Here is a 26,777-nt window from a genome sequence, read left to right as displayed (position 1 = left end):
ACTCTGCCATTATAGCAAATATCTTGGTATTTGTTTAAGATTTTGACAGAAGTTAGCTATTCTATTGTAGGCATGTGATGCTTTGATACTTGGAAAATGTAGCTACTCCACTTGAATACAACATTATCTTGGCGTCTCTCTCTGTGAGTCATTTTTCACTACATTCATGGATAATCATGTGCATTCCTGATGTTGTTCTGTGCACACATGAGCCCCATCAGGCAGATTTACTAATGTGGTTTGAGGCAAATGATCCTTATTACTGTAGTACAAACAAACCCACGCAATAACAACACATTCGATTCTTTGGTTTCTCTCTCTGTTAGATGACAAGTAGGTTTGAAGAGGTCCTAGAATTTTACTTTAGTGAAGAAAATGTTAATGATGCTATTGCCAGTGTTGCATCTGACCATTAAATGAGCCCTTACTGTATGAGCTTATCTTTCCATTGTTTGGACATTTGGCCTGCTCTGCTCTGGTGTGGGATTTTCCGTTGGGAGTATATGGGTTGTGGCCTTGGTTGGGCTTGGTCTGAAAAATTACACTTGCATGTAAGTGTGTCATTTAATGCACGTGTTCAGTATAAGTGACAGGAACCCAGACACGCACACACTCATAAGCTGAAGATAAAGACCACTACAGCTATGGGAGGTGTTGCAGTGGAAGATTCATGCTGTGAGTTTTGTGTGCATGTAGTTTGTACAGCACAGAGCACACTGTTACGCTCTATTTAAAAAACAAGAGTTTACTAAAGAAATACCCTGAAACAAATGACATAGAAAACTAGAAATTCGTTTGTTTTTTCTGTCCCTGCAATTTAAACAGCGCTGCATGCTATATGTTATAACGGGCAGGAAATCACTCACATGCACAGATTACACTGGCTACTGCAGTGTGCTTCAGCTCCAATTAAACAATGCCATGTTTTTCTTTAAATATTTTGTTTTTACTATATCCATCTTTCCATTACCCAAGCATACTTACATGTACAATAATAATGCAGACATATCATCTATCTATCTATCTATCTATCTATCTATCTGGATAGATAGATTTACAAAATGATGGATGGATAGATGTACAAAAGGATGGATGAATGGATGAACAAAAGGATTGATGAATGGATGAACAGATGGATGGATGGATGGACAGATAATGGGTAGACAGATATATTGACAACAAATGGATGGATGGATGTACAAACGGATGAACAAATGGATGGATCAGCTTGTCTGTCTGTCCATCCATCTTCCATCCATCCATATGTTTGTCCATACATTTATCTGTCCATCTATCCGTCCATCCATTTCTTCATCCATTTGTCCATTCATCCATTCATTTGTTCATCCATATGTCCGTTCATCCATCATCTGTCCGTCCGTCCCTCCATCCATCCATCTATTTGTTCATAAATTTGAACATCAATCCATCCATCCATCCATCCATCCATCCATCCACCCATCCATATGTCTGTCTATCAAAGTCAAGTCAAGTGGCTTTTATTGTCATTTCAACCATACAGTACAGTACACAGTAAAATGAAACATTCCTCCAGGACCATGGTGCTACATAAAACAACATAAAACAAACACAGAACTACATGAGACTACACAGAACTAAAAGACCTACACATTTCTACATAAAGTGCATGTGTAACCCTGTGTAAACGGTAAAAGACGGTACAATAATTGCCGAAACAGGACAATAGTAAGTGAGAGTGCAGCACCAACTAGTACACAGTTCTAGTGTGAAAGTGTCAGATGAAACAAGTAGTGCAAAAAATATTACAATATAATAGAAAATGCTGTGAATGTAAACATAACGTACTATGACATTGTATTCAGCAGATAAGCTTATACCATAGATGGACATAGCAGTTATTGGGGTAGCAGTCAGGTAGAAGTAGACACGTGACAGATGAACAATATTTTATGAATACAGTAGCAGCAACAAAATTCAGGTAGATAATACAAAAATGTGCAAAAATGCAAAGGGAGTCGGACTGTGTTCAGTTGCGTGTGTGTGTGTGTGTGTGTGTGTGTGTGTGTGTGTGTGTGTGTGTGTGTGTGTTGTCAGTCCAGTCTCTGGGTGTTGAGGAGTCTGATGGCTTACACAGTCTGGCCGTTTGGGGCCAAATGCTTTGGTACCTTTTGCCAGATGGCAGGAGGGTGAAGAGTTTGTGTGAGGGGTGCATGGGGTTATCCACAATGCTGGTGGTTTGCGAATGCAGTGTGTGGTGTAAAAACCCTGATTATATTCTCAGCTGTCCTCACTATCCTCTGCAGAGTCTTGCGATTTCCAAAGCAGGCAGAGATTTAGCTGCTCTGGATTTTCTCTATAGTCCCTATGTAGAATGTGGTTAGGATTGGGGGTGGGAGATGAGCTTTTCTCAGCCTTCGCAGAAATTAGAGCTGCTGCTGGGCTTTCTTGGTTATGGAGCTGGTTTTTAGGGACCAGGTGATGTTAAATGGAGAGTGGTCTCTCCGTGCTCTCCTGAAGTCAACAATCATCTCTTTTGTTTTGTCCATGTTCAGAAACATGTGGTTGGCTATGCACAAGCCCGTTAGCCACTGCACCTCCTCTCTGTATGCTGACTCATAGTTCTTGCTGATGAGACCCACCACGGTTGTGTCATCGGTGAACTTGATGATGTGATTCAAGCTATGCAGTGAGTCAGCAGAATGAACAGCAGTGGACTGAGCACACAGCCCTGGGGAGCCCCAGTGCTCAGTGTGGTTGTGGTGGAGATGTTGCTCCTGATCCAGAATGACTGAGGACTCCCAGTCAGAAAGTCCAGGATCCAGTTGCAGAGGGAGGTGTTCAGGCCCAGCAGGTAGATTTCCAATCAGGTGCTGAGGAATGATTGTGTTGAAGGCTGAACTGAAGTCTATGAACAGCACTCGAATGTACTTTTCCTTTTTGTCCAGGTGGGTGAGGGCCAGATGGAGGGTGGTGGCGATAGTGTCATCTATTGAGCGGTTGGGACGATACGCAAACTGCACGGGGTCCAGTGAGGGGGACAGCTGTGTCTTGATGTGCCTCATGACGAGCCTCTCTAAGCACTTTATGATGATGGGTGTGAGTGCAATGGGATGGTATTCTTTGAGGCAGGACACTGAAGACTTATTTGGCATGGGGACAATGGTGGTGGCCTTGAAGCATGTTGGAACGACGGCGCTGCTCAGGGAGATGTTGGGATGAGGCATGGTCTTCCTCGCTGCCACGTCATTCTGCCCCTCAAACCGAGCATAGAAGTCATTTAGTGCATTTGGAAGAGAGGCATCAGTGTCACAGGCAGGTGATGTTGTCCTGTAATTTGTGATGGTCTGGATGGCCTGCTACATGCGCCACGTGTCGCCGCTGTCCTGGAAGTGGCTGTGGATTCTCTGGGAGTGTGAGTGCTTTTTCTCTCTGATGGCCCAAGAAAGTTTAGCCCTCGCTGTTCTTAGGGCTTCCTTGTTGCTTGCTCTGAAGGTGGAGTCTCGGGTCCTCAGCAGTGCAGGCACCTCCGCAGTCATTCATGGCTTCTGGTTGGAGCATGAGGTGATAGTCTTGGAGAGAGTGACGTCATAGATACATTTGCTGATGTAGCTGGTCACTGATGCCATGTATTCCTCCAAGTTGGTGAAGTCACCATCAGTGGAAGCCTCCCTGAACATGTGCCAGACAGTGTGCTCAAAACAATCTTGAAGAGCAGAGATTTTCACTTGTTTCAGAACCGGTTTGGAGCGTCTGACGAGCGGTCTGTATTAGCATAATAGAGATATGGTCTGAGTAGCCAAGGTGGGGGGGGGGTGGGGCATTGCAAAGTCCTCTCATTGCAAAGTCCACATGCTGATGGAATTTAGGGAGCACTGACCTGAGATTCGCATGGTTGAAATCTCCGGCGACAATAAACAGTCCTTCAGGGTGTGTATTTTGAAGTTCTCTAATAGCCCCATACAGTTCACAGAGTGCCTCCTTAGCATTAGCACATAGGGGAATGTACACTCAGATTATGAGGACAGTTGTGAATTCCCATTATAAATAAAATGGTCTGCATCTAACAGTTACAAACTCCACCAGCGATGAGCAGTAACTAGAAACAAGCACCGAGTTTTTGCACCATTCCATGTTGATGTAAGCCACCACCACGACCGTTACCGCACAGAGCTGCATTTCTGTTGGCACGAAACGAGGTGAGACCGTCTAGCAGAATGGCGTTGTCCGGAACTCTGTTGCTGAGCCATGTCTCCATGAAAACAAAGACACGGCAGTCTCTAAACTCACGCCGCGTAGTCTGCTGGAGTTGGATATAGTCCAATTTATTGTCCAGGGAGCAGACATTTGAGAGCAGGATAGACGGGAGAGCATCTGTTCATTCATCCATTTGTTCATCTATACAACCGTCTATCTATTATTTGTCCATCCATCCATCCATCCATTTTTTCATTTATATGTCTGTCTATCAATCATCTATCTATCTGTCCATCCATCCATCCATCCATCCATCCATCCATCCATCCATTTTTTCATCCATTTGTACATCCTTCCATCTGTTAGTCCATTCATCTGTCTGTCCATTCATCCACTTGTTATCCATACATCCATCTTTCCATCAGCTATCTGTCCATCCATTCATTCATCCATCCATCCATCTGTCTGTCCTTCCATCTATTCATCAATTTGTCCATCCATCCATCCACTTGTCCATCCATTCCTTTGTCCCTCTTTTGACCTCCTTTTGTATTTCCATCCTTTCGTCTATCTGTCTGTCCATCCATCTGCCCATCTATCCATCTATTTGTCCATTTGTCCTTCTGTTGGTCCATCCATCCTTCCATTTTGTTTTTTATATTAAGTTTTTATAATGACTATCCTCCTGAGACAGCCAAACAGATTTTGCCATTTCATTTTGTTTAACATAACAACATGGTTTGGTGCACAAGAAACATACTGTATAACAGTAACTGTTTAAAAATATATATATATTATTAATATTTTACTTGATGCAAAATGTAGAGGACTCAAGGACTCAATTTCTGTAAAAATGAAGGAATGTTTTTTCCATTCAAAATAACACCTTGTGTTAATCTTTCCATAAAATGTGTTGAATTGTGGTATCAGACATATTTAAAGTCCAAGGAGTGGAAGCAGTCAGGGCTAAACCTCAAAATATTTGGTATCTCTGAAAAGACCAGGTTTTCCACTTTACTTTTTCTCAATCGCTTTGGCTCAATTCTTTAATGAGAATAATTTTTTCAAAACAATAAGTTAAAATCTCTGGACAATTAGATTCTTGTTCACACCAGATTTAAATTTCTTATTTATTTAAGCAAATTCCATATGTTTTGGCACATGTGTGCAAAAGAGTAAATACAACTGTCTACAATTTGCACAATAACTAAACACACATGGCTTGCTGATCAAAACTGATGAGTTGATTCTCAGTGAAATTGTCATACTCTTCACAACTTCTATACATTCATTGTGTGAGCCATCAAATGCAAAATGATCCATTCAGTTAACAAAATCTGTCAGACACACATGTATATTCCATAAATATCTATGACATGTAATGTTTATAATGTCTGCTAAATCTCTGGCTACACCAACAAGAGCAACAGGATGCCCACCAAGAAGATGGGAACTTGTAGTTTTACATAATGTGAGGATTTACAATTTAGTGTTTTATTTTTTTGCATGGATGTCATTTTGTGGCTATTGTCTGTTCAATATATACGACTTTACATGTAAGAAATGTGTAAAAATGGACATGCAAATGTACATTTTCTGTTTACATGTAACACATTGCTACAAAATAAAATTTACTGTATACATACAAATGTGCATATCCTTTTTCTGTGTACTACAGTATTGTACAGTATTGACTTTTCCCAGTAAACTTTTACCTACTGTTGAATTCGGTTTCTAAAAAGCTCAGTTTGATACATGATAACATTCAGCTAGACAAAACTGACATTCTTGTATAGTACAGTAAACAGTAAACATTTCCAGGGTTGACTGAAATGGTGAAAAAACATCTAAACATTTTGACCAGTACAGCTCACATGATGACAAAAAAAAAAAACTTTTTATTTTGGTGGCATTGGCCAGTTTACTGACACAATAACTAGGTTTTGAAGCATGAATTTAATGATTTAGGTGAGTTACTACATTTTGCAGACATGCAACAACAGAGTTGTGAAGTCCCATAAAACAGTTGTCACAATTGCACTTACAGTTTTGAGAATGTTAAGACTATTTAAAAAATGAACCAAAGCAATTGAGAAAAACTGTAAGATACCATAAGATTTACAGCTGTGACATGTACAGTATGATCTCGCAGAAATATAAATATCTACTGAGAACAAAAATGAATGGCTGGGTCTCAGGAGGTTAAACGAATTATAACTCTTTTTAAACATTTTGCATTATATATTTATGAATTGTTTTCCAAATGAGAACGTCCCCAAAGGGAGGTTTTGTCAAATTTAGCTTACAAAGACTACAGCTTAGTACGTACCGGTACACTCACACACTCATGCACACATACATCCAGTGCAGTCGCAGGCTTGGCGTCGTGTGACCTTGATGGTAATTTGGAGAGGATCAGAGGTGCATTACAGGCCTTGCGCTCTTGTTTTTTTTTTGTGGAATGAATGGATTCTTTTGTTTATTGGTCCCTTCCCTCCTTCCTTTGCTTGCCCTGCAGATGCTCAAATTCTTTGCTCCTGTGATTGATGAAATGCAGTTATATAAGTAAAAGGAATTAGATCAAATCTGTGTCCAGCACTCTGAAGAATGTCACTGCACTGGGCTGAGCTCCAGAGTTCAGTCTTATACTGAATGCAGCATACTCCATTAGTTCCATTATGCCTATTTTCTTTCAGAGTGATCATGCCATTCATGACTGAGCGCTGAGGAACAACACGTGTTTCAACCTGCTTATTGTTGGGTGTGGTTTGGAGGATCATTCTGTCTTGTTCAAGACCATTGTAGAGGACTTGCTGTATGTGATTTGATACACTGATCAGTTTCCGTTGTTTTTAGTGTCAGTACCTGGCAGCATGCCCACAGACCTCTTACAGTCCGTTATTTGGGCCATATTCATGAAACATGAGTGTAAAGGATCTAAGGGAAAGGAGGAGGCGAGATCCGGCTTGACAATATAAATAATATTTTTTATAAAGAACTAAAACCAAGACACAAACACACACATAGGACGGACAGCTGCCCGTAAACGTTCTCTCTCTGTCACACCACCTTCCGCAGTCGGCCTTTATCCCTATTGGAGGCTTGATTAGCCTGATAAGGGACCGGGTGTGTAAAATCACGACCCGGCCATGCACTCCACCCTGTCACAAAAGGCAATATAAACATTTTTTATGAATTTATCATAAAACTTGATTGGACTTTTTACTTAAGAATGGATTTATGAAGGGGGGCCTGGGTAGCACAGCGAGTATTGACGCTGACTACCACTCCTGGAGTTTCGAGATGGAATCCAGGGCGTGCTGAGTTGCATATTGCACACAAAAATGGCAAGTGTGTTTTCTGTACAACTGCCCCACTATTTGAATACATTTATCTGCACTAGTTATTGTGGTTTCATTTATTTCAGGTAACCCCAAAAAAAGATGTAAAACACTAAATTAACTATGGTTGGTTGCTTTGCAGTGGTAAAACAATATATAAGGGATAATTCATTTTAGCATAATAAATTGACCAATTAGAATCAAGTATTCCAGAGATCTGTGTAAAACATGTGCACATAGATCTCCACTGCATGTTAGTGTTAGACCCAAATATTAGCCAGGCCAACTGACTGGCCGATTTTTGGCCATATTGAGATTATCGACATCAGCCAACAGTAATAATAATAATAATAATAAAAAACAATAATATATAACTACATACGGTATATTTTTTTCATTAATGTCAGCCATTTAATGTTCATCTCTCTTGTGATTTACATATGCATACATGTAATACATTTAAAGGAGTTGTGTATTTAAAATACAAAACATGTGTAACTTTATTCATTACAATATCTAGTAATATTAATAATATCTAATAATATTAGTTATTCATGTTAGCTGGGTTCCAACAACAACAGTGTAAATGCAAAATGGACCAAGACTAACGTTGAAAAAAAAAAAAGAGAGACAGATATTTTACGTATTTTGAAATATTTTTATATTTAAAATATAATTTTTAATGTAATTTATATGTTTTTAAAGCCTTAAAGGCAATCATGTAAAATGTAAATATGAATAAATTACTTCAGGTTTATGAAGCACGCATGCACCTTTGACATATGTAAATTTGAATGACAATTAATCGTCATATTGCGTAAGCCCTAAAACAGACAATTAATCATTATAATTGTCATAATCGTGAGAGCCTAAAACAGACAATTAATTGTGATAATCGCAATTAATTGTTTTGCAATTACTCGTCAGCCAAATTTCATAATCGTGACAGCCTTGCTTGTTATTCTTTTGTTTACAGTCAAAACAAGTGAAAAAAATCTACCAGTGCTGAAGAAGTAATCCAAAGTATTATAAATGTTACAAATTACATTTTACAACATGCATTTTGTAATTTGTAGTGGAATAAAGTAACCCTCCCAACCATGATTTCACTAGACTGTATAGGCTATACCAGTGTTATATTTGCATCGGCCATGGAAAACAATTGATCACCAGTGCATGCTGAATATTTGGTATTGATAACCTCAACATACTGTACATGCCACATTAACATAATTTTAAAAGGTCTTTAACATTCTTTTGACAGGTATCTGGAAGGCATTCTCGTCAGGTAGAGGAGGAGGGGCTTGAAGGAGTGTGGGGTCCATGGAGTGAGTGGGTGGAGTGTTCTCAGAGCTGTGGAGTAGGAGTGTCTGAGAGGGGGAGACAATGCATGCCACCGCCCCAAACCCCACCCCTCATCTGGAACAGGCCAGCATACCTGCCCCCAGGTTTCCCAAACCACACCCCTGTGATCTCTGCTGTCAGGCCCTACTACAACTCTATGTATCCTGGCAACGAGCCCCCTCCATATGGAGCAGGAGCCAATCAGAATCCTGGATTACCCCTCTACCGAAATGAAGCTGGTAGTGCTGGGCCTGTGCAATTTGGCCCTTCCAATCAGGAGCCAGGACCACTTCCGTACAGTCAGCATGGAAGAGTTCCCGTACGATCGTCTAGTCATGCAGGAGGAAGAGCTGTCGGCTCTGGCAGCAGGAGGTTGCCATTTCATACTGATTTTAAAATTATTTATATTTTTTTTTTGCTTTGATATTTTAGCAGCAGAAGTATGAGAAGCATGAAATGTTTATTTTTTCGCAGTTAAAATTGCAATCGCAATATTTGCCAAAGTAATTGCAATATTATTTTTGCCCAAATTGTGCAACCCTATTCTAGCATACTCATATACCATATTTTTTTGTCTCTCTCCCTCTTTCTCTTCCTGTCACGCCAGGTCTAGTTCTTCTATACGTCCTGGACAGTTTGGGTATGGCAGGGTCCCCTTCTCTCTCCCCCTACACAGACAAAACCGGCATGTGCACAACACAGGCCGCCACAACAACAACACCACCACAGACAGTCTCGTTGCTATTGTCATTAATTCCAACTTTCGTGAAGACAAAATAGAGGTAGATGTAGAAAGAAGTAACACAGAGGCAGCCAAGATCAACAGAGAACAAAAAGAAAAGAGAAGAGAGAAAGATATGGAGGCAGTTACCATGACAACAGATGCTGAGAGGAGTGATATTGCAGCAGAGGGACCAAGTGACGGCAAGACACCCAGATGGGCAGAAAGAACGCGGGAACGAGAGAGAATCGCCCATTTCCGGTCCTCGACCCAGAGACAAAGCCCAGCACACGCAGCTCGTGACAAACGCATCGACGGACGCGCTTCTCGACAAGTCCCACACTCATACTCACGCATTATCCACCGAGGACACACTCCCAGAGACCCTCCTCCCTACAGCCTGCCTATGCCCCTCATCCAAACACCCACAAACCCCAACCCCGAACCATGGGTCCTGCACAACGGCTCCCAGCCACCCAGAAATGAAGCAGAGAGGGGCTGGACGCCACCAGCGGCTCCTGGAAACTACAGGTGCTCTGGCAAGGACAGAGAGTACCGCAGGTGCAGTCTACAGGTAAGAAATAAACAGGAAATGTGCAGAGTATTTTTACTAACAGTAGGATAAAGCAATTTAGGCTTCTTTCTTATTTTTTTATCTGCTGTACTCTTATCTGAAGTTAGTTGGTGGGTCCTTTAACATGTGGAATTTGAAACTAAAGTGGCCATATCATGGCAAACTGAGTTTTGCTTTATCTTTTGAAATAAAAAAGTTAAATATAGACATATATTGACAAATCTGCCCTGTCCATGAACACTTTTTTTAATTAAGCTGGAAAAAACAGGTTGTTCAGAAATAATAATGGTTGTGCATGGTTGTGGTTGTGGATGTAAATGGGCAAATCAGAGTTTAATCCGGTTCAGGCAGCTTTAATCTTTCTAATACCAAATATTTACCATTCATATCATAATGACCTGAACTACTGTTCTTTCTCTGCTCAATTTCCTGTACTACTCTAGCTTTCTCTTGGAACTTGGCAGCGTGATTCTGTTGGCTTTTGTATGACAGATATCTTGTTATGTTTCTCATTTGTCAGCGCATGTAAATGATACTGCTATATCTGAAATTCATGTGTTTATGATTGAAGCCTGAATTCCACAATTTCATGGCAAACAAGATTTTTACAATTTCTGAAGAAAATGTCATAAGCATCGTTTATTTAGCATGCTTTGTCAAGTTAAAAGTAGTAATTGCTTCTTTTTACCTTTTTTTTTTTTTATTTGATTTTCTCCCCAATTTGGCATGCCTAATTCCCAATGCCCTTTATGTCCTCGTGGTGGCTTAGTGACTCTTAATCCGGGTGGCGGAGGACTAATCTCATTTGCCTCCGCGTCTCAGTTGCCTCGACAGAGCGAATCACATTATAGTGACCACGAGGAGGTTACCCCATGTGACTCTACCCTCCCTAGCAACCAGGCCAATTTGGTAGCTTAGGAGACCTGACTGGAGTCACTCAGCACGCCCTGGATTCTAACTTGCAACTCCAGGGGTGGTAGTCAGCATCTTTACACGCAAATCGTCCTATGCCCCCCCCAGTATTAATCACTTCTTGAGATCCCTTCATTCTGTTGTGCTTTGTCCAGCTGTCAAGAATGTGTCTTTGAGTGACACGGCTCATTAAAACGTGAATTGCATACTTTTATTATGAAATTTACATATGAGTCTGGGGGCATAATTAATTGGGTTCATTTCTTTAATGAATAATATAATAATAACACTAAATTAACATGTTAAATAGACAGCCCTAATTTGTTTTACCATTTTATCCGCTGGGCGAAAAGAGTAGGTTTAGCCATGTAGCACAACACTTCAGCAAGCTGTATCGTTTAAAGGTATCATTCATGTCCTTAACACAAATAGTATGGAATTAGTCACATGACAAAGTTTAATACCTTGTATTAGGGGTTTGTTCAAATCTTTAAACCTAAGTATGGGAGGGGGGGCCTGTCACTGCATCCATCACGCTATTCTCCCTCTTCAACGTTAGCGGGAGCACTTGGGAGTTGCAAATGTAACCATGGAGATGCTTTCAACATAGATAGCGGTCCATGTAGCGTATGGTCACAGAGTATAAACAATCTGCAAACCTCCACAATTTCTTTGACAGATTGCATCAAACAATTTTTGCTAGGGCCCAGCTGCGCCCAACACCCAGTTGCATATAACACATCAATAGTTGGATCTCCCCCTCTTCCAGGAGCTTGTTCTTCATACATCTCTCCACCTCTCTCAGATTCTTGACAACACTCATTTTCTTTAGCTTTAACTGCAGATCTACTTGGTTCGTTTGAACTCTGCCTCATTCTCACTCCCTTAAATGTTGGCAAGGCTCAGATTCTTAGTAAACAAATAAATCACCCTGTTCCCTTCAATCCAACTTTCCAGGATCAGCCTGGGCGGTAGTTTTATTATACATATCCAGGCCATTCCAGCAGCCCAGAGTGAGCTCTCAAAAAACCAGAGTTAGTCATTTTTGAACTGCGGTCAAGTTTATGTGGTTAAACAGTTTCCTGCATTTGGTGGGGTGACACTGTACACAAGTGACACACTTTTCGAAGGAAGGATTTAGAAATTGGATACATGTACACAAGCTACAATGTTTGTATTACTGGGACACAACTTTCTGGTGTAGTTTTAAAGCCTTTTATGTTATGGGACAAGTGCAGTGAAACTATTTTGTGTATTGCTATTTTGAACAGGGCAGGTTTATTGCAGCTGTGACTGTTTTCCCAGTTTGCAGATCAGTGTCCTGTTAATCCAAAAATGAATATTCTGTCATCATTTATTATTCATTAAATTATGAGGATGTTTTAATGCCACGTTAAAATATAAAACATACAAATTGAAGTCATAACGTTATAAGAATATAGTCATAAAATTACAAGATTGGTATCTGGACACTGCAGCGGTTATGTGGAGAATTTAATTTATTCAGGTGAATGAACCAAACAGGCATTCCCAAATATCCTCTTTTTTTTAAATCTGAAATGGAAACCAGTGCTCCACTTTGCTGTTTTCCAGCACATCACTCAGATGTTACTGTCCTTAATACTTTGTTCTAATAATATTTGGATTTTAATCTTATAATGCTACAATTTTATTCTCGTAACATTAAGACGATATAACACAAAACTCCATAAGATGTTGTTTAAAGGAGAAAAATAACCTTGGGAGAAACCATGCTCATCCACCCATCGAGTCAAATTGTATTTAGCAGCTTATTTTTTTTGAGGTTTTTGGTCCAATAATTAGTACCTCTGTTTTGTCGGAATTGAGTGAAAGTATATTTATGGCCATCCAATCTTTAATTTCATTGATACACTCTGCTAATTTGGAGAATTGTGAATTTTGTTGGGTTTAGAAGAAATATAAAGTTATCGTCGGCATAAAAATGGAAACTTATTCCATGATTCCTGATAATATCTCCCAGGGGAAACATATATAAGGGGAAAAGGCCCCTAGCAGAGGCCCTAAAACTGATCCCTGTGGCACTCCGTACATAACTTTTGTTTGATATTACAATTTCTCGTTTACACATACAAAGTGGAAGCGGTCTGATAAATAGGACCTAAACCATGCTAATGCAAGTCCACTAATGCCAACATGATCAGATGATAGTTGGGAGGACACTACCTTTCTAGAATTTTCGACATAAATGGTAGATCGGTCTATAATTAGCCAGTTCTCCAGGATCAAGCTGTGAATTCTTAATAAGCGGTTTGATAACTGCCATTTTAAAGTTTCTGGGAACATATCCTAAAGATAGCGAGGAAGAAGAGGTTCTGAGATTATTTTAGGAGCTTAGTTGGTATTGGATCTAACATACATGTTGTGGCTTTTGATTTTTTCATAAGTTTTGTTAGCTCTTCATGACCTATGACAGAGAAGGATTGAAGTTACTCATGAGGAAAATTATGAGAGACTGTTTTCTGAGGTGCTGTGTTAGTTGATTATATAGTTCCAATTTTATTTCTGAATTTTTCCGTAAAGAAATTCACGAAGTCATTACTCTTGTGCTGCGATGTAATATCTGGTTCAGTCAATGCTTTATTCCTAACCAATTTAGCCACAGTACTGAATAAACACCTAGGATTGTTGTGGTTATTTTCTATTTCTATTTTCTTCTAGACTTTTTGGCTTACTCAGTATGTGAGACAATTCTGGAAGATTATTAGTGAAGCTATCTTTAGTAGTCGAAAGAATAGTTCTACTTGAACCTGCTTGCAGTGTAAACACACTATCGGTTACACTGGATCAGAGCAAACTATTTGTAGATGAGCCTTTTAAAAACAATTCGCAGCATGCAGTTCATTTATGGCAAACCAAACAGTTGGCCACTCTTTTCTTTTCACTAAAATGTTTACAACAAACCTTTGGCAACAATAGACAATTTGCCACCACTGCCTGTGGGTTTCTTTTTCATATAACCCATAATTCATTCAGGATATTCTTACACTTTTATTATGTTGGTTTCTCTTAACTTAAGGGGTTTGTTGCAACCCATCACTGAAATTCCACAAATGGAAGTGCAACCCAGGAAAAGTACTTTTGACTGGCCTCCCTGATTGCTTGTTATAGGCTATACATAAACTCATAAAAAATGTCTTCTACAACAGGCCTACAAGCCCTCAGTCCAGCCTCTCTCAACATTAATAAATTAAATGAATTAATCACAATTAATTGCACAAGTCAATTGCTGAGAAAGTCCCCCAAATAAAGATGATTCAATCTAAATAATACATGATAATTTGAATAATTATATATATATATGTATATAATTTCAATTTTATTAAGATTGTCATAATGAAATATATTGCATTATTGTGGCAGATAAGTAAAGCATAGATTAGACAATACAAAAGAAAATGCTTTAGATATCAATATATTGCTTTTTTCCAATTTCATTGATCATTAGCTGTGTTTCACCCTGAATGCTGCATATATATGATATTAAAGAGATCTCAGTCTTTCCTCTCAATCTGGTGAAATTATCACTGGAGGAGCTATAACAACTGTGCATTTTATTGTATTTAACACAAATCATGAGTAAAATGCTGATTATGACTTTATAAACAAAGTCAACAAAAAGTTTGTGACCAGCCAAACACTTGAGCTGACATTTGACATGAAAATATAATAGAAATGACACAAGATGACGTGGTTGCTTTAGAAAATGTGCTAAATTTGTTTATGGACACTATCGGTTAGGTTTAGGTTAAAGTTTTAGGTTAGGAAGGTACGTTTTATTAATTGAAAGCTCCATCTAATATTCGCATTAAAAACTTTGTCTGATCACGACATTATTTCACTCACTTTTGGCGCCCCCTGCTGGACATTTCATTAGAACTGCAGCCAAACGTGTAACGAAGCACCTCATTAAGTTTTTGTTAATATGTTGCCACGCTCACTTAACGTCCTTGAGACCAGGCTAATAAATGTCCTTCGTCTCCCATAGTACCACTATGAGTCTCCAAACAGGTTCTTGCCCACAAGCCACCATTCGTTGCATCCTCGATATTCGGCCTGATCAAGAACATATCTGGGTATTTTCGGCATTCTATGCATTCTCTGTATTTGCGTTCTTGAGTATTGAAATTGAAACTCTGGATGATGATGTCGAATGAGTCCACGAGACACTAATACTATGCAAAACTATTCATACAACATTAACTGAACAATAAAATTAACTTAATTTTTACATCGGCTATGTAGTTTCAGTATTTGTTTTATGAATATCTCTTGAATTTAAATTGTTGCACGCTCTGGGAAGCCCATAATTCCCAGTACAAAACACATTGTGGACAGCACAAACCATATTTATCTTTGGTGCAAGCTAACACATATTTAATTCAGTTTGGGTTCGCATTTTGTCTTAACTTGATTGTTCATGTTTTTTTAAGGAATATCACGTACTTGTATAATTTGGCTTGTTTCTACCAAGCGACAGATGAATTTGTGCCAAACTACCTTAGAATTTAATTGGACACATGGCCTTTGATGTCAACAACAAAAGTTAAGAGAAGCGGGGGTTTTTTCTCCCCCTTTTTAAAAGTAGATAAGCCTCTTTAATTTGTTATTTTGTTTATGGTTAGTTTTATTTCATAACATGCATTTAGCACTGTTTTTTCTCCGCTCTACAACTCTGTAAAAACAGACCTATATTTGTGAAAAGGCTAAGGGTGGGCTTAGTCTTTCTTTCTTCCTCTCTCTTTCTCTGCACTAAATACAAATTTACATTGCAGTCTGAATCTCATCACAATAGCCTCAGAAACAATTATTATAACAATTAAACTCAAATGTACCAAATTATTCCAATGTTGACTGAGAAAATTGGGCGAATTTATCGCGTGATCTGAATACTGACATCAAAATGTATCTGAGTTCTTCAGCAAGAACAGAATCAATGTTATCGCCAGGTTTTCAAATTTAATTTAATTGGAATAGTTCGTCCATAAATGAAAATTCTATCATTTACTCACACTCATGTTGTTCCAAATTCCCTTTCTTCTGTGGAACGCTACAGGATATTTTTTAGTAGAATCTCTTTTCCATACAATGAAAGTGAATGGGGACTGTTGCAGTCAAGCTCCAAAAATGGCAACAAAAACATGGACATTCTGCTAAACTTTGCATTGAAAAAAGAAAGTCATATGAAATTAGAGCTGGAGCTGAATTTTTATGAACTGATCCTTTAGGAAGACTTCAAGTTTACCAAAATGACCAGAGGGTTTATGTACGTAATTTACCATAACACACAGATGCTGCTAAATTCCATTTTAGAGAGATTTTATGTGAGGTTTTGAAGAATTCATAGAAGCCATAGTGATGATATGGGACACTAAAGCAGGAATTTGGCAGGAAATGGGTTGAAATGTCAGCTGGGACTGGGATCGGACGGCTGTCTATCACCTGTCCAAACACGCCTCTGTGAATTATTCGGTTCTGGCGAGGCTTTGTGTAATCGTTTTGTTTAAATTCTAAATGTTCATCCAGTTTATTTAGTTGTGAAGTATATTTAATGACTTGGCAAATATAGTTCATAATTTACTTTAGCTTAACAATTTTTACATGATTGCGTTTGGTGTTTGTTTGTTGCAGATTTTTCTCTTGGATATTCTGTCTCCTTTCACTCTTATTGCCATTCAGCCATTTACTAGTTCTCTAATTTTTTTGTCCTCAAGGGAAGCCCATAACTTTCACAGTTATTCATCTATAACTCTACCTTTTATTCTTTTCTGGCTGAGTTTGTAAAAGCCCACTGTTTTACAGCCGCACTCCTGCTCTTCTCCTCACACAGCCTATTCTTCCCACTTTTTGTCACTTTTTGTCTCATAAATATACCAGCTTGTTCTAACCATGTAACCATCTAACCACACATCTGTGCAGCATTTAAATTATAATACAGTGTTGGGGAATAGTTAAGTAAAAGTAGCAATGTTACTGTAACAAGGTTTTTAAGATGGGCAAGGAGGAGGTTTGAACCAGCTGAACAGTCAATGTAAAATTTTAATAACAAGCTGAACTCAAACATAACATAAACTGCAAAACAAACAAAGAAGCACACACACACACACACACACACACACACACACAGCTTTGTTCGTCTCTCTCTCTCTCTCTCGAACTGGTGTCTCTGGCCCCCCCTTATCCCTCTGAGTCAACTCAGTGCCAGGCGTGCATCATCACGACCGGCCACGCCCCCTCCTCATCACTGCTACTAACTAAATTACTTTTTTCAGTATCGCGACAGTAGAACAGATATATTCACTATAGGGTTGCTTATCCAGTAACAAGCTAGATTTTCCCGCGAGTATCACAGTAGCATCACAGAATGTTGCATATGTCACATTTTATTGCTAACAGCCGTGGAGCAATGAATATCTCTCATGTAGTGCTGGGAGATCCAAATCATGTTACTGAATCTGTTCTTGTGGACAGTTCATGTAAATGAACTATTCACTTGAGCACTGCACAGCCTTAAAGAGACTTTGCCTCATGCAGCAACATATTACATTTCTTGCTGCTGTTTATCACTATATTTCGATATGTTACATTAAACACTGTTTTCAGTTTTTTTTGTGTATATTAAGTATAAATGTATGTTCAATTTAATGTTGTCACCCTATATGCTTAACCCTTTACAAACATTAAACCATGATTTCTATAGTTTTTGTAAGCAGCTTATAGTGAAGATAACGTAAGAGTAGCTTGACTGTAGTTGAATTACTTTAAATTAAGTTATGAGTAGCTTGTAGCTTGGGGAAGCTACAGTTTCAAACTAGCTTCCCCAACACTGCTGTGTTAGCGCTGCTGCAAATCACACACACACTATCTCTAACACACATACAGAAGCTCCTAAAAACCATGTATAAATATTCTCCTATGTCTTTGTGTGGACATTTCTTAAACTTTCATTTCGTTTGGTCTTTATTCAGATATGTTTTGGTAATTTTATGTCTTGGGCACAATTTAGTACACCAAAATCCACCCCTGTCCATTCAGTGATACGAACAACCCCCACCAGTGGCTTTTGTCAGCTGGACACAGTATTTAGAAACAAAAGAACAAGGTATTCATAGAGTAAGTGAAAACTCAAGAGATGCAGCAAGAGAAAGTATATATATATATATATATGTGTGTGTGTGTGTGTGTGTGTGTGTGAGTGTGTATTTATCACTTTATGGGGACCAAATGTCCCCATAAGGATAGTAAAACCCGAAATGTTTGACCTTGTGGGGACATTTTGTCGGTCCCCATGAGGAACACAGCTTATAAATCATATTAAATTATGTTTTTTGAAAATGTAAAAATGCAGAAAGTTTTCTGTGAGGGTTAGGTTTAGGGGTAGGGTTAGGTTTAGGGGATAGAATATAAAGTTTGTACAGTATAAAAACCATTATGTCTATGGAAAGTCCCCATAAAACATGGAAACACAACATGTGTGTGTGTTTGTGTGTGTGTATATGTGTGTGTGTGTGTGTGTGTGTGTGTGTGTGTGTGTGTGTGTGTGTGTGTGTGTGTGTGTGTGTGTGTGTGTGTGTGTGTGTGTTGGAATCACATCTGTCATGTTGTTAGTGTTCACAACATGTGTGGGAAAATCTCGAGATCTCACCACATTCATCTGGCATGGATATACATCTGAGCCAACTGTGTGTGTGTGTGTGTGTGTGTGTGTGTGTGTGAACGTGAACACTACACACTGATTTCCTACTGAGCTTGCAAGCGTTCAGCTTCTCTTGGTAATAAGATCCAATTTAGCTGTTTGCGTGTGTGTGTAAATGTGGTCTGCCCTGAGCGTGCCCCTCTTTGACAGTGGCCCTATTAACAAGGAACACTGTAGAAGTGAATGTGGCCTGAGGAAAGGCAGTAAAGCATTCTCTCTTTCTCTCTCTCTCTCTCTCTCTCTCTCTCTCAGCTTGAGTTCTAGTAGATGCTTTGCTTCATTAAAGGGACTTTTCTGACCTGTTTCACTGTTATGAACAGTAACTCTGTGCCGTTTGTGTGCAGTTTGTTCCTTGGGTCAGGTTTTAAAAATAAACCCTTTCCTGTTTGCATCTGTTCATTTTTAGCTTTTTATTTTTTGTTGTACTTTCTGCAAGAATAGTTAGCCCCAAAACAAAAATAGTACAAAAATTATGTCATTACTTATGGGTGATTCTCACGTTAACCTGTCTAGAGAATGTCCTGCTCCAAATTTACTCAAAAATCAAAAACTTAAAAAAACATTAAGATTTATGCATTTGAGTTTTAAAACAAATTTCCATTAAAATTAATTGAATAACATTTTAAAAATAATTGACTTAGTAGTGCTCTCTTGGTACTGCCTTTCATTTTTGCTGGTTTAAATTAAGAAAATCATTCTACAAAAGCATCTTTTTTTATTGTACTAATACAGTAAAAACATGGCTATGAAACCGTAATGAGAAGCATCATTAAAAACAATGGTAGTAAAATTAAAAAATCCACACGTGTTGCATTGCTGAGAAACAAACATTTTTGCAACAAATTTGAATTTGCTTGAATAAAGTGTGCTTTCGCTGCTTAGAGGACAAGTTGTGATGTTAAGATACATACACAAAACATAATTACATAATTTATTTACAGTCTTAATGCAGATGTAACAATGCTGGCAATGATGATGATGATGTAGGAACCCAAGTGCAGTTTATTAAGAAAAGTGTAATCCAGAAAACAAAAACAAAACATGAACATGGCTTGGCTAAACAAAACAACAAAGTTACATTCACATACACATTCAGTGCTAGACAAATGACAATGTTAAACTTGATATCGGGCTGAATGGCCATGACATCGGGGCCAGTCATGGAAGGTGGAGCTGTGGGAGGCTCGGAATTAAGTGTCCTAATTGACTTGGAAACGACCTCTGTGTTCTTGAACAAGGGCAGAGACTTGGAAACGACCTCCGTGGTCGTGAACATGGGCAGAGACTTGGAAACGACCTTTGTAGTCGTGTGCAGAGACTTAGAAGCAAAAGCCTTTCTCCTCCTCCTCCGGGAGGCCGAAGTTGGCAGCGCAGGCGCTGGGATGGACGAGGCTGACAACGCTGGCTCTGGCACAGATGAGGCTGGCAACGCTGGCTCTGGGACAGATGAGGCTTCCAGCTTATTGGCCGTTGTAGACGTGGCCGTTGACTCGTTGGCCGTGGCAGGCATTGGCTCGTTGGCTGTGGCAGGCGTGGGCTCGTTGGCTCATTGACCATGACGTGGGACACTGGCTTGGCATCTGCCTCCCCCACAGTGAATGCAGAACTAGCAATACGCAGGGCAAGGTCAATACACTGAACTAGACAAAGGGAACTGCGACCGCCAGGCACCAATGAGGAGATTGGCTAGCTCAGTCCGAAACAGAAACAATCCTTGAGTGCAAACTTATTAAAGTCCACCTGGCTGGCCAGACCACAAAAGTCCTCCACATAGTCCTCCAGGGGACGATTCCCCTGACATAGGCGCAGTGTCACATATTCCCTGTTGTCTTTCGTTTTTGTGCTTTTATGTTGAAGTTCTTGTTTAGCTCCTGTGCCCTGTTTTGTAGTCCTTTGTAGTTTCATTTTATGATTGGTTTTCCCCTGATTTTTTCTCATTCCCTGATTGTTACCCCAGGTGTTCCTTGTTTTCCCTTGTGTATTTAATTCCTTGTTTTCCCCAGTTAATTTGTCTGTTCTTGCATGTTTTGTTATGCTCTGTGCTAGGTTCCCTGTATTTTTCTTTATTCTGAGTTTTATTTTTTATTTTAATAAAGCTGCACTTAGATCCTCATTCTTTGCCTGCCTCATCACAGAAGAACTGACCCAAGATGGATCTAGCAGCGGTCTTCATCCCTTTGAGCCGAGTAAACCTCCCCATAATTGAATACTCACGTCTGTTCAGCACCATTGCCAGATGCACTGGATTTGCTGATCACTTGAAGTCCATTTACCAGATCGACCTCCTTGCCCATGAATGGAAGGAATTGCCAGAGACCGGTGATTACACGTGGGAGGAGTACGTGTATTTAATTTTAGAGATGTTTGCTTCTGAGAGTACTCTTAAAGAGCCAACGGCCACGCCTGCCACCTGCCAGCCTCGTCCGTCCCAGAGCCAGCGTTGCCAGCCTCGTCCGTCCCAGAACCTGCGTTGCCAACTTCGACCATCCGGAGTAGAAGGAAAAGAAGAAAGGATTCTGCTCCCCAGGCTCCGCCCCCTGAGCCTTCCATGGCTCCTGTCCTGTGGCTACCTCCCAGGCCTCCTGGCCCAGTCCCTATCCTGTGGCCACCTCCCTGGCCTCCTGACCCAGTCCCTGTCCTGTGGCCGCCTCCCAGGCCTCCTGACTCAGTCCCTGTCCTGTGGCCACCTCCAAGGCCCCCTGACCCAGTTCCCCATCCTGTGGCTTCCTCCCAGGCCCCCTGAACCAGTCCCTGTCCCGTGGCCATCTCCCAGGCCTCCTGACCCAGTCCCTGTCCCGTGGCCACCTTCCAGGCCTCCTGACCCTCTCTCGGCCCTGAGGCCACCTCCCAGATCTCCTGACCCAGTCCCCGTCCTGTGGCGACATTCCAGGCCTCCTGACCCAGTCCCCGTCCTGTGGCCACCTCCCAGGTCTCCTGACCCAGTCCCTGTCCAGTGGCTGCCTCCCAAGCCTCCTGACCCAGTCTCTGTCCTACGGCAACCTCCCAGGTTTCCAGACCCGGTCATCCCCTTGGTCTCCTGGCTGTTCGCCTGATCTGCTCTGGTCCCCTTGGTCTCCTGGCCATCCGCCTGATCAGTTCTGGTCTCCTGGCCACCCGCCTGATCTGCTGTGGTCTCCTTGGTCTCCTGACTGTCCATCTGATCTATTCCCTGACCTTGCCTTGTTCCTCTGCTCCCATTGTGCCCCCCTGAACCACATGTTTTCCCTTACACTCCATGGACAATTTTTTTTTTACATTTTTTTGGAGCGTCTGTAATCCGCTCCTTAAAGGGGGAGCTCTGTCACATATTCCTTGTTGTATTTTGTTTTTGTGCTTTTATGTTGAAGTTCTTATTTAGTTCCTGTTTCCTGTTAGGTTTTTGTAGTTATTTGTAGTTTCATTTTATGATTGGTTTTCCCCTGATTGTTTCTCATTCCCTGATTGTTTCCCCAGGTGTTCCTTGTTTTCCCTTGTCTATTTAAGCCCTTGTTTTCCCCAGTTAATTTGTCAATTATTGCATGTTTTGTTATGCTCTGTGCTAGGTTCCCTGTGTTTTTCTTTATTTTGAGTTTTCTTGTTTTTTTTAATAAAGCTGCACTTAGATCCTCATTCTTTGCCTGCCTCTTCACACACAGAATCCGATCTGCTGGGTTCATTATTAGGCGGTCTAGTATTCTGTAACGATGCTGTTAATGATGATGATGAAGACGATGATGTAAGAACCCAAGTACAGTTTATTAAGAAAAGTGGAATCCAGAAACAAAAAATAAAACATGAACTAGATTAGATTTAACTTGACTATAAAACAAAACATGAACATGGCTTGGCTAAGCAAAACAACAAAGTTACATTCACATAAACATTCAATACTAGACAAAGGACACTGGTAAACTTGAGGGCTTAAATACATGACATGGGGGAACATAAACCAATGATCAAACAGAACACTAAACAAGATAACAAGACAGTTAAACTAAACCAATGACAAACTAGAACTGATAACAATCTAATGAAACAATAAATCAATTAAAACAAGACACATGAACATGGAGGGAAACCAGGACATCACATGACTAGGGAACAGGAAAAAAATAACCGGAAATATTTGATTTATGATGTTAAACATTTTTACACAAATATCGTGTTCTGCCTGACTCATCTGTTGTTTGTCACATTTAAAAAAAAAATCTGAATGGAGACTGGCCATGTTGTTTGTTTCAACAGGTCATCCCAAATTCATTCCAAACCATAATGACTTTCTTTATTCTGTGGAATACAAAAGGAGATGTGTAGCAGAATGTCCAAACTGCTCTTTTCCTGACAATGTCTCCGTACTCTCACTTGTGTTCACATACATTTCAATATGGTGCCAGGTTTGACTTCAATGATTTTTGGTCACGAGACATGCAGCAAACATAGTGCAACACATCTTGCATGCCGTGTTTAAAAAACGCGGATGCGCAGGAGATTCAACAGGAGTTATGGCGGAGGGCACGAATTTCTGCAAATAACATCTTCAGTTTCCATCACACAAAGCTATCACATTGTTTAAGAAGACTTGGAAAACAGTGCACAGCAGATGTGCAGTACATATTTAGGGATGTTTTTGGAGGATAGCTGCTGTGTGTTTGAGAATATGCAAATAGGCAATAGGCAAATACATTTTTAATGCTTATTTATAAAACTTTCTCTACGTGAGCTCTGAGGTTGTGTATGCTTCTGTTGAAGTATTTACTCTGCGTTATTTCAGATTTTTTGGAAATCATGTTTAATAGTGCAATTAGTGGTTCCTATCACATTCAAGAGGTAGAGATGGAAAAAGGACAGAAAATGAGCAGTGTTTCCTAATGTTATTGGCATTGTGAACGAACAAGTGGAACATCTTGAGAAATGTAGATGGTCCAAAACAGAGCCATGTTACTGACACACACTCTTTCTATGTTCATTCTCTCTCTCTCTCTCTCTCTCTCTCTCTCTCTCTCTCTCTCTCTCTCTCTCTCTCTCAGCTTGAGTTCTAGTAGATGCTTTGCTTCATAAAAGGGACTTTTCACTGTTATGTATCAACTCTGTGCAGTTTGTGAGTAAAAGCCTTGCTTGGGTCAGGTTTAAAAACAAACCCTTTCCTGTTTGCATCTGTTTATTTTTAGATTTTATTTTATTTTTTTGTTGTAATTTCTGCAAGAATAGTTAGCCCCAAAATAAAAATAGTCCAAAAATTAAGTCATTATTTATGGGTGATTCTTATGAAACCTGTCTAGAGAATGTCCTGAAAAACATGGCTAAGAAACCGTAATGAGAAGCATCATTGAAAACAGTGGCAACAGTACAATTAAAACGTCCAGACGTGTTGCATTGCTGAGAACTGGCAGGTAAAAAGTGTCCTGAAAATTTTGTCACATTGCAAAAAAAATAGAATTTACTTGAATAAAGTGTGCTTTCGCTGCTTAGAGCACAAGTTATGATGTTAAGATACATACACACACAAAACATAATTACATGCTTTTTTTACAGTCTTAATGCGGATATATTTGATTTATGATGGTATTGGATACACTCTGTATTTTAGTGTTTCTCTCTCTTTCCCTGCAGGCATGTCCAGGTGCTGCAGTAAACTCCAGGGCTGAGCAGTGTGCAGCGTTCAACAGACAGGAGTTTATGGGACGCGTGTATGACTGGGAGCCTTTCACAGAAGGTTAGAAACGCAAATTGAGGGGGAATAAATTGAAAAAATGAAGGCAATACACAGGTGTGGGGGAATATTACCCTCCTTTTAGTTATACACCTCTCTGCCATAGTGCAGTCCAACACTCCAGCTTTATTGTTTAATAATCAAGTGTACTACATAACTGCACACATAACAATTTCCTTCAATCTCATTTAAATTGTCATATTCTGGACATTCATATTAGACTGTACTGTTTTGCTATCTCTTCAACCAAATTAAAAGTAAAAGTCACCAAGAACATGGACCAGACCACCTCTATAAATCAACAATACAAAAAGAGAGAGTAAGAAAGAGTGGGATTTTTAGTGGAGAAATCAGATGAGGGAGGAAGAGCCATTGATAAAAGAGGTTACGGAGTCATGGCAACCGGATGAAAAATGGTGCTGTTTTGGATGGATGGATGGATGGATGGATGGGTGGCATGAAAGGGCTGGTGAATAAGAGGAGAAAGACCTGAATGAATGAAGGAAAAGCTGAATAGTAATTGAGAGGCTTGAAAAAGGGGGAAATGAGGACAGGCATAACTGAACTGATACCCAATCTGCTAATGAGGAGAGGGAACTGACTGGCCCACAACAGAGAGATTCAAGTGTGCAGGAATTCCTCTTTAACATAGAGTATGGCCTTAGACAACAAAGAATCTTGAGTTTAGAATCTTCAATCTTGAGAATAGAACCTACAATTTTGAGTTTAGAATCTCAAACCCTGTAAACACTAATGTTGTCATTACTGGAAACATTTATTAAACTTTACTTAAAAAATGAAGTTTTGGGCTCATAAGTTCCTTGAACTTACTTTCCTTAAAATTCCATAGACTTAATATTTTAAGTGTTAATAACTCAAACTATTGTGTACTAAATTGAGGCTATGGGGAATACCCACAATGCCTTGCAATTGAATTATTTAGTTATGTTTCCTTGTTCAAAGGGAACAAATGGAGGCATTTCAAATGTTATTAAGAATTAATAGATGTTTTAGCTCTTTTATTGTATTATTCATGGTGTTTTGTTACAAAGAGTTTCATGTTATGTCACCAATAGGGTGATTTGTGTTCCCTTTGGTCAAGTTGGACCCTGTTAACAGTTTATTTTGTGATTGATGCAGAATCAGTAAAATCTTCATTATTTAAGCTGTGTTATTGTATGACCTACATTTGAGTCCATTCAAATAAAACAATAAGATTTATGTAGCAAATCTGTGTTAAGTTAACGTGCATCTAGTTACCTAAGTTAATTCTATATGAACACCAAGTTATGAGAACTTCATTACACAAGTTTTGGAGATGCCATTACTCAATTCAATTGAGGGAACGAGTTTACTCAATCAATTTAGTAGTCAACTTATAAGGGTTTTCAGTGTGAGCTTGGAATGTGTGAATCTTGAGTTTTGAACCTAAAATTTTGTGTTGGAACATTGTGTCTTGAGTTTAGAACCTCAAATCAAGAATACTGTATAATATGTTTAATTCTTGAGTTTAGAATCTTGAGTCTCGAGTTTACAATCTTATATTCTCAAATGTGATCTTTTTCTAGAACCTAAAATCTTGACTTGAGTTTAGTACCTTGAGTTTAGAACCTTGAACCTTTAGTATAGAATTGTGAATCTTGAGATTAGAAACTCAAATCTTGAAATAAGTGTATCTCTAGTTTTGAATGTTGAATTGTGAGTCTAGAACCTCAAAACGTGATTAAAGAATCTTTAATCTTGTGTTTAGAACCTTGAATCTAAGTTTAGAATATGTGAATATTGAGTTTGGATGCTTATATCTTGAATTTGTTTTATAGAATTGCACATCTTGACGAGTTTAGAACCACAAATCCTAGTTTAGAAACTTGAATCTTGACTTTAGAGCCTAAAAACGTCTCGGTTACTGTTGTAACATCAGTTCCCTTATGGAGGGAATGAGATGTTGTGTCTATAGTGACATTAGAGGTCGATCTTGAGAGCCCTTCAGACACCTTCAGATCTTTGAGAAAAGGCCAATAAGAATTGGCGAGTAGAATTTTCATGCCACTCCCCCCGACATACGGGTATAAAGAGAGGCTGGAATGCAGAGTCATTCAGGTTTTTGCACTGAGGTGACGAGACAAGGTCCCAGCATTACAGCGGTGTAGTTCAGCCTGTGGCAAGAGGACTCAATGTCTCGTTCCCTCCATCAGGGAACGGAGGTTACGACAGTAACCGAGATGTTCCCTTTCTGTCACTCACTGGACATTGTGTCGATGTTGTGACACTAGGGGTCCTTATAC

The 26,777-nt window shown here is 39.6% G+C and overlaps 1 protein-coding gene across 1 annotated transcript in view; it reads left to right on the top strand.

Annotated features, from left to right (window-relative positions):
* The window catches only part of LOC127658097 (ADAMTS-like protein 4), a 60,360-nt gene that overhangs the window by 5,043 nt on the left and 28,540 nt on the right, over positions 1-26,777 (top strand). Inside the window, exons 3-5 of the mRNA XM_052147196.1 lie at positions 8,782-9,233; positions 9,469-10,156; positions 24,393-24,495. Of these exons, the coding sequence (XP_052003156.1) occupies positions 8,782-9,233; positions 9,469-10,156; positions 24,393-24,495 (1,243 nt within the window). The remainder of the gene's footprint in view (positions 1-8,781; positions 9,234-9,468; positions 10,157-24,392; positions 24,496-26,777) is intronic.

Source organism: Xyrauchen texanus, chromosome 17 (assembly GCF_025860055.1).
Source record: "Xyrauchen texanus isolate HMW12.3.18 chromosome 17, RBS_HiC_50CHRs, whole genome shotgun sequence".
Classification (NCBI taxonomy): domain Eukaryota; kingdom Metazoa; phylum Chordata; class Actinopteri; order Cypriniformes; family Catostomidae; genus Xyrauchen; species Xyrauchen texanus.
Note: the sequence above shows the minus strand (reverse complement) of the source record. Positions and strands in the feature narration are given on the sequence as shown.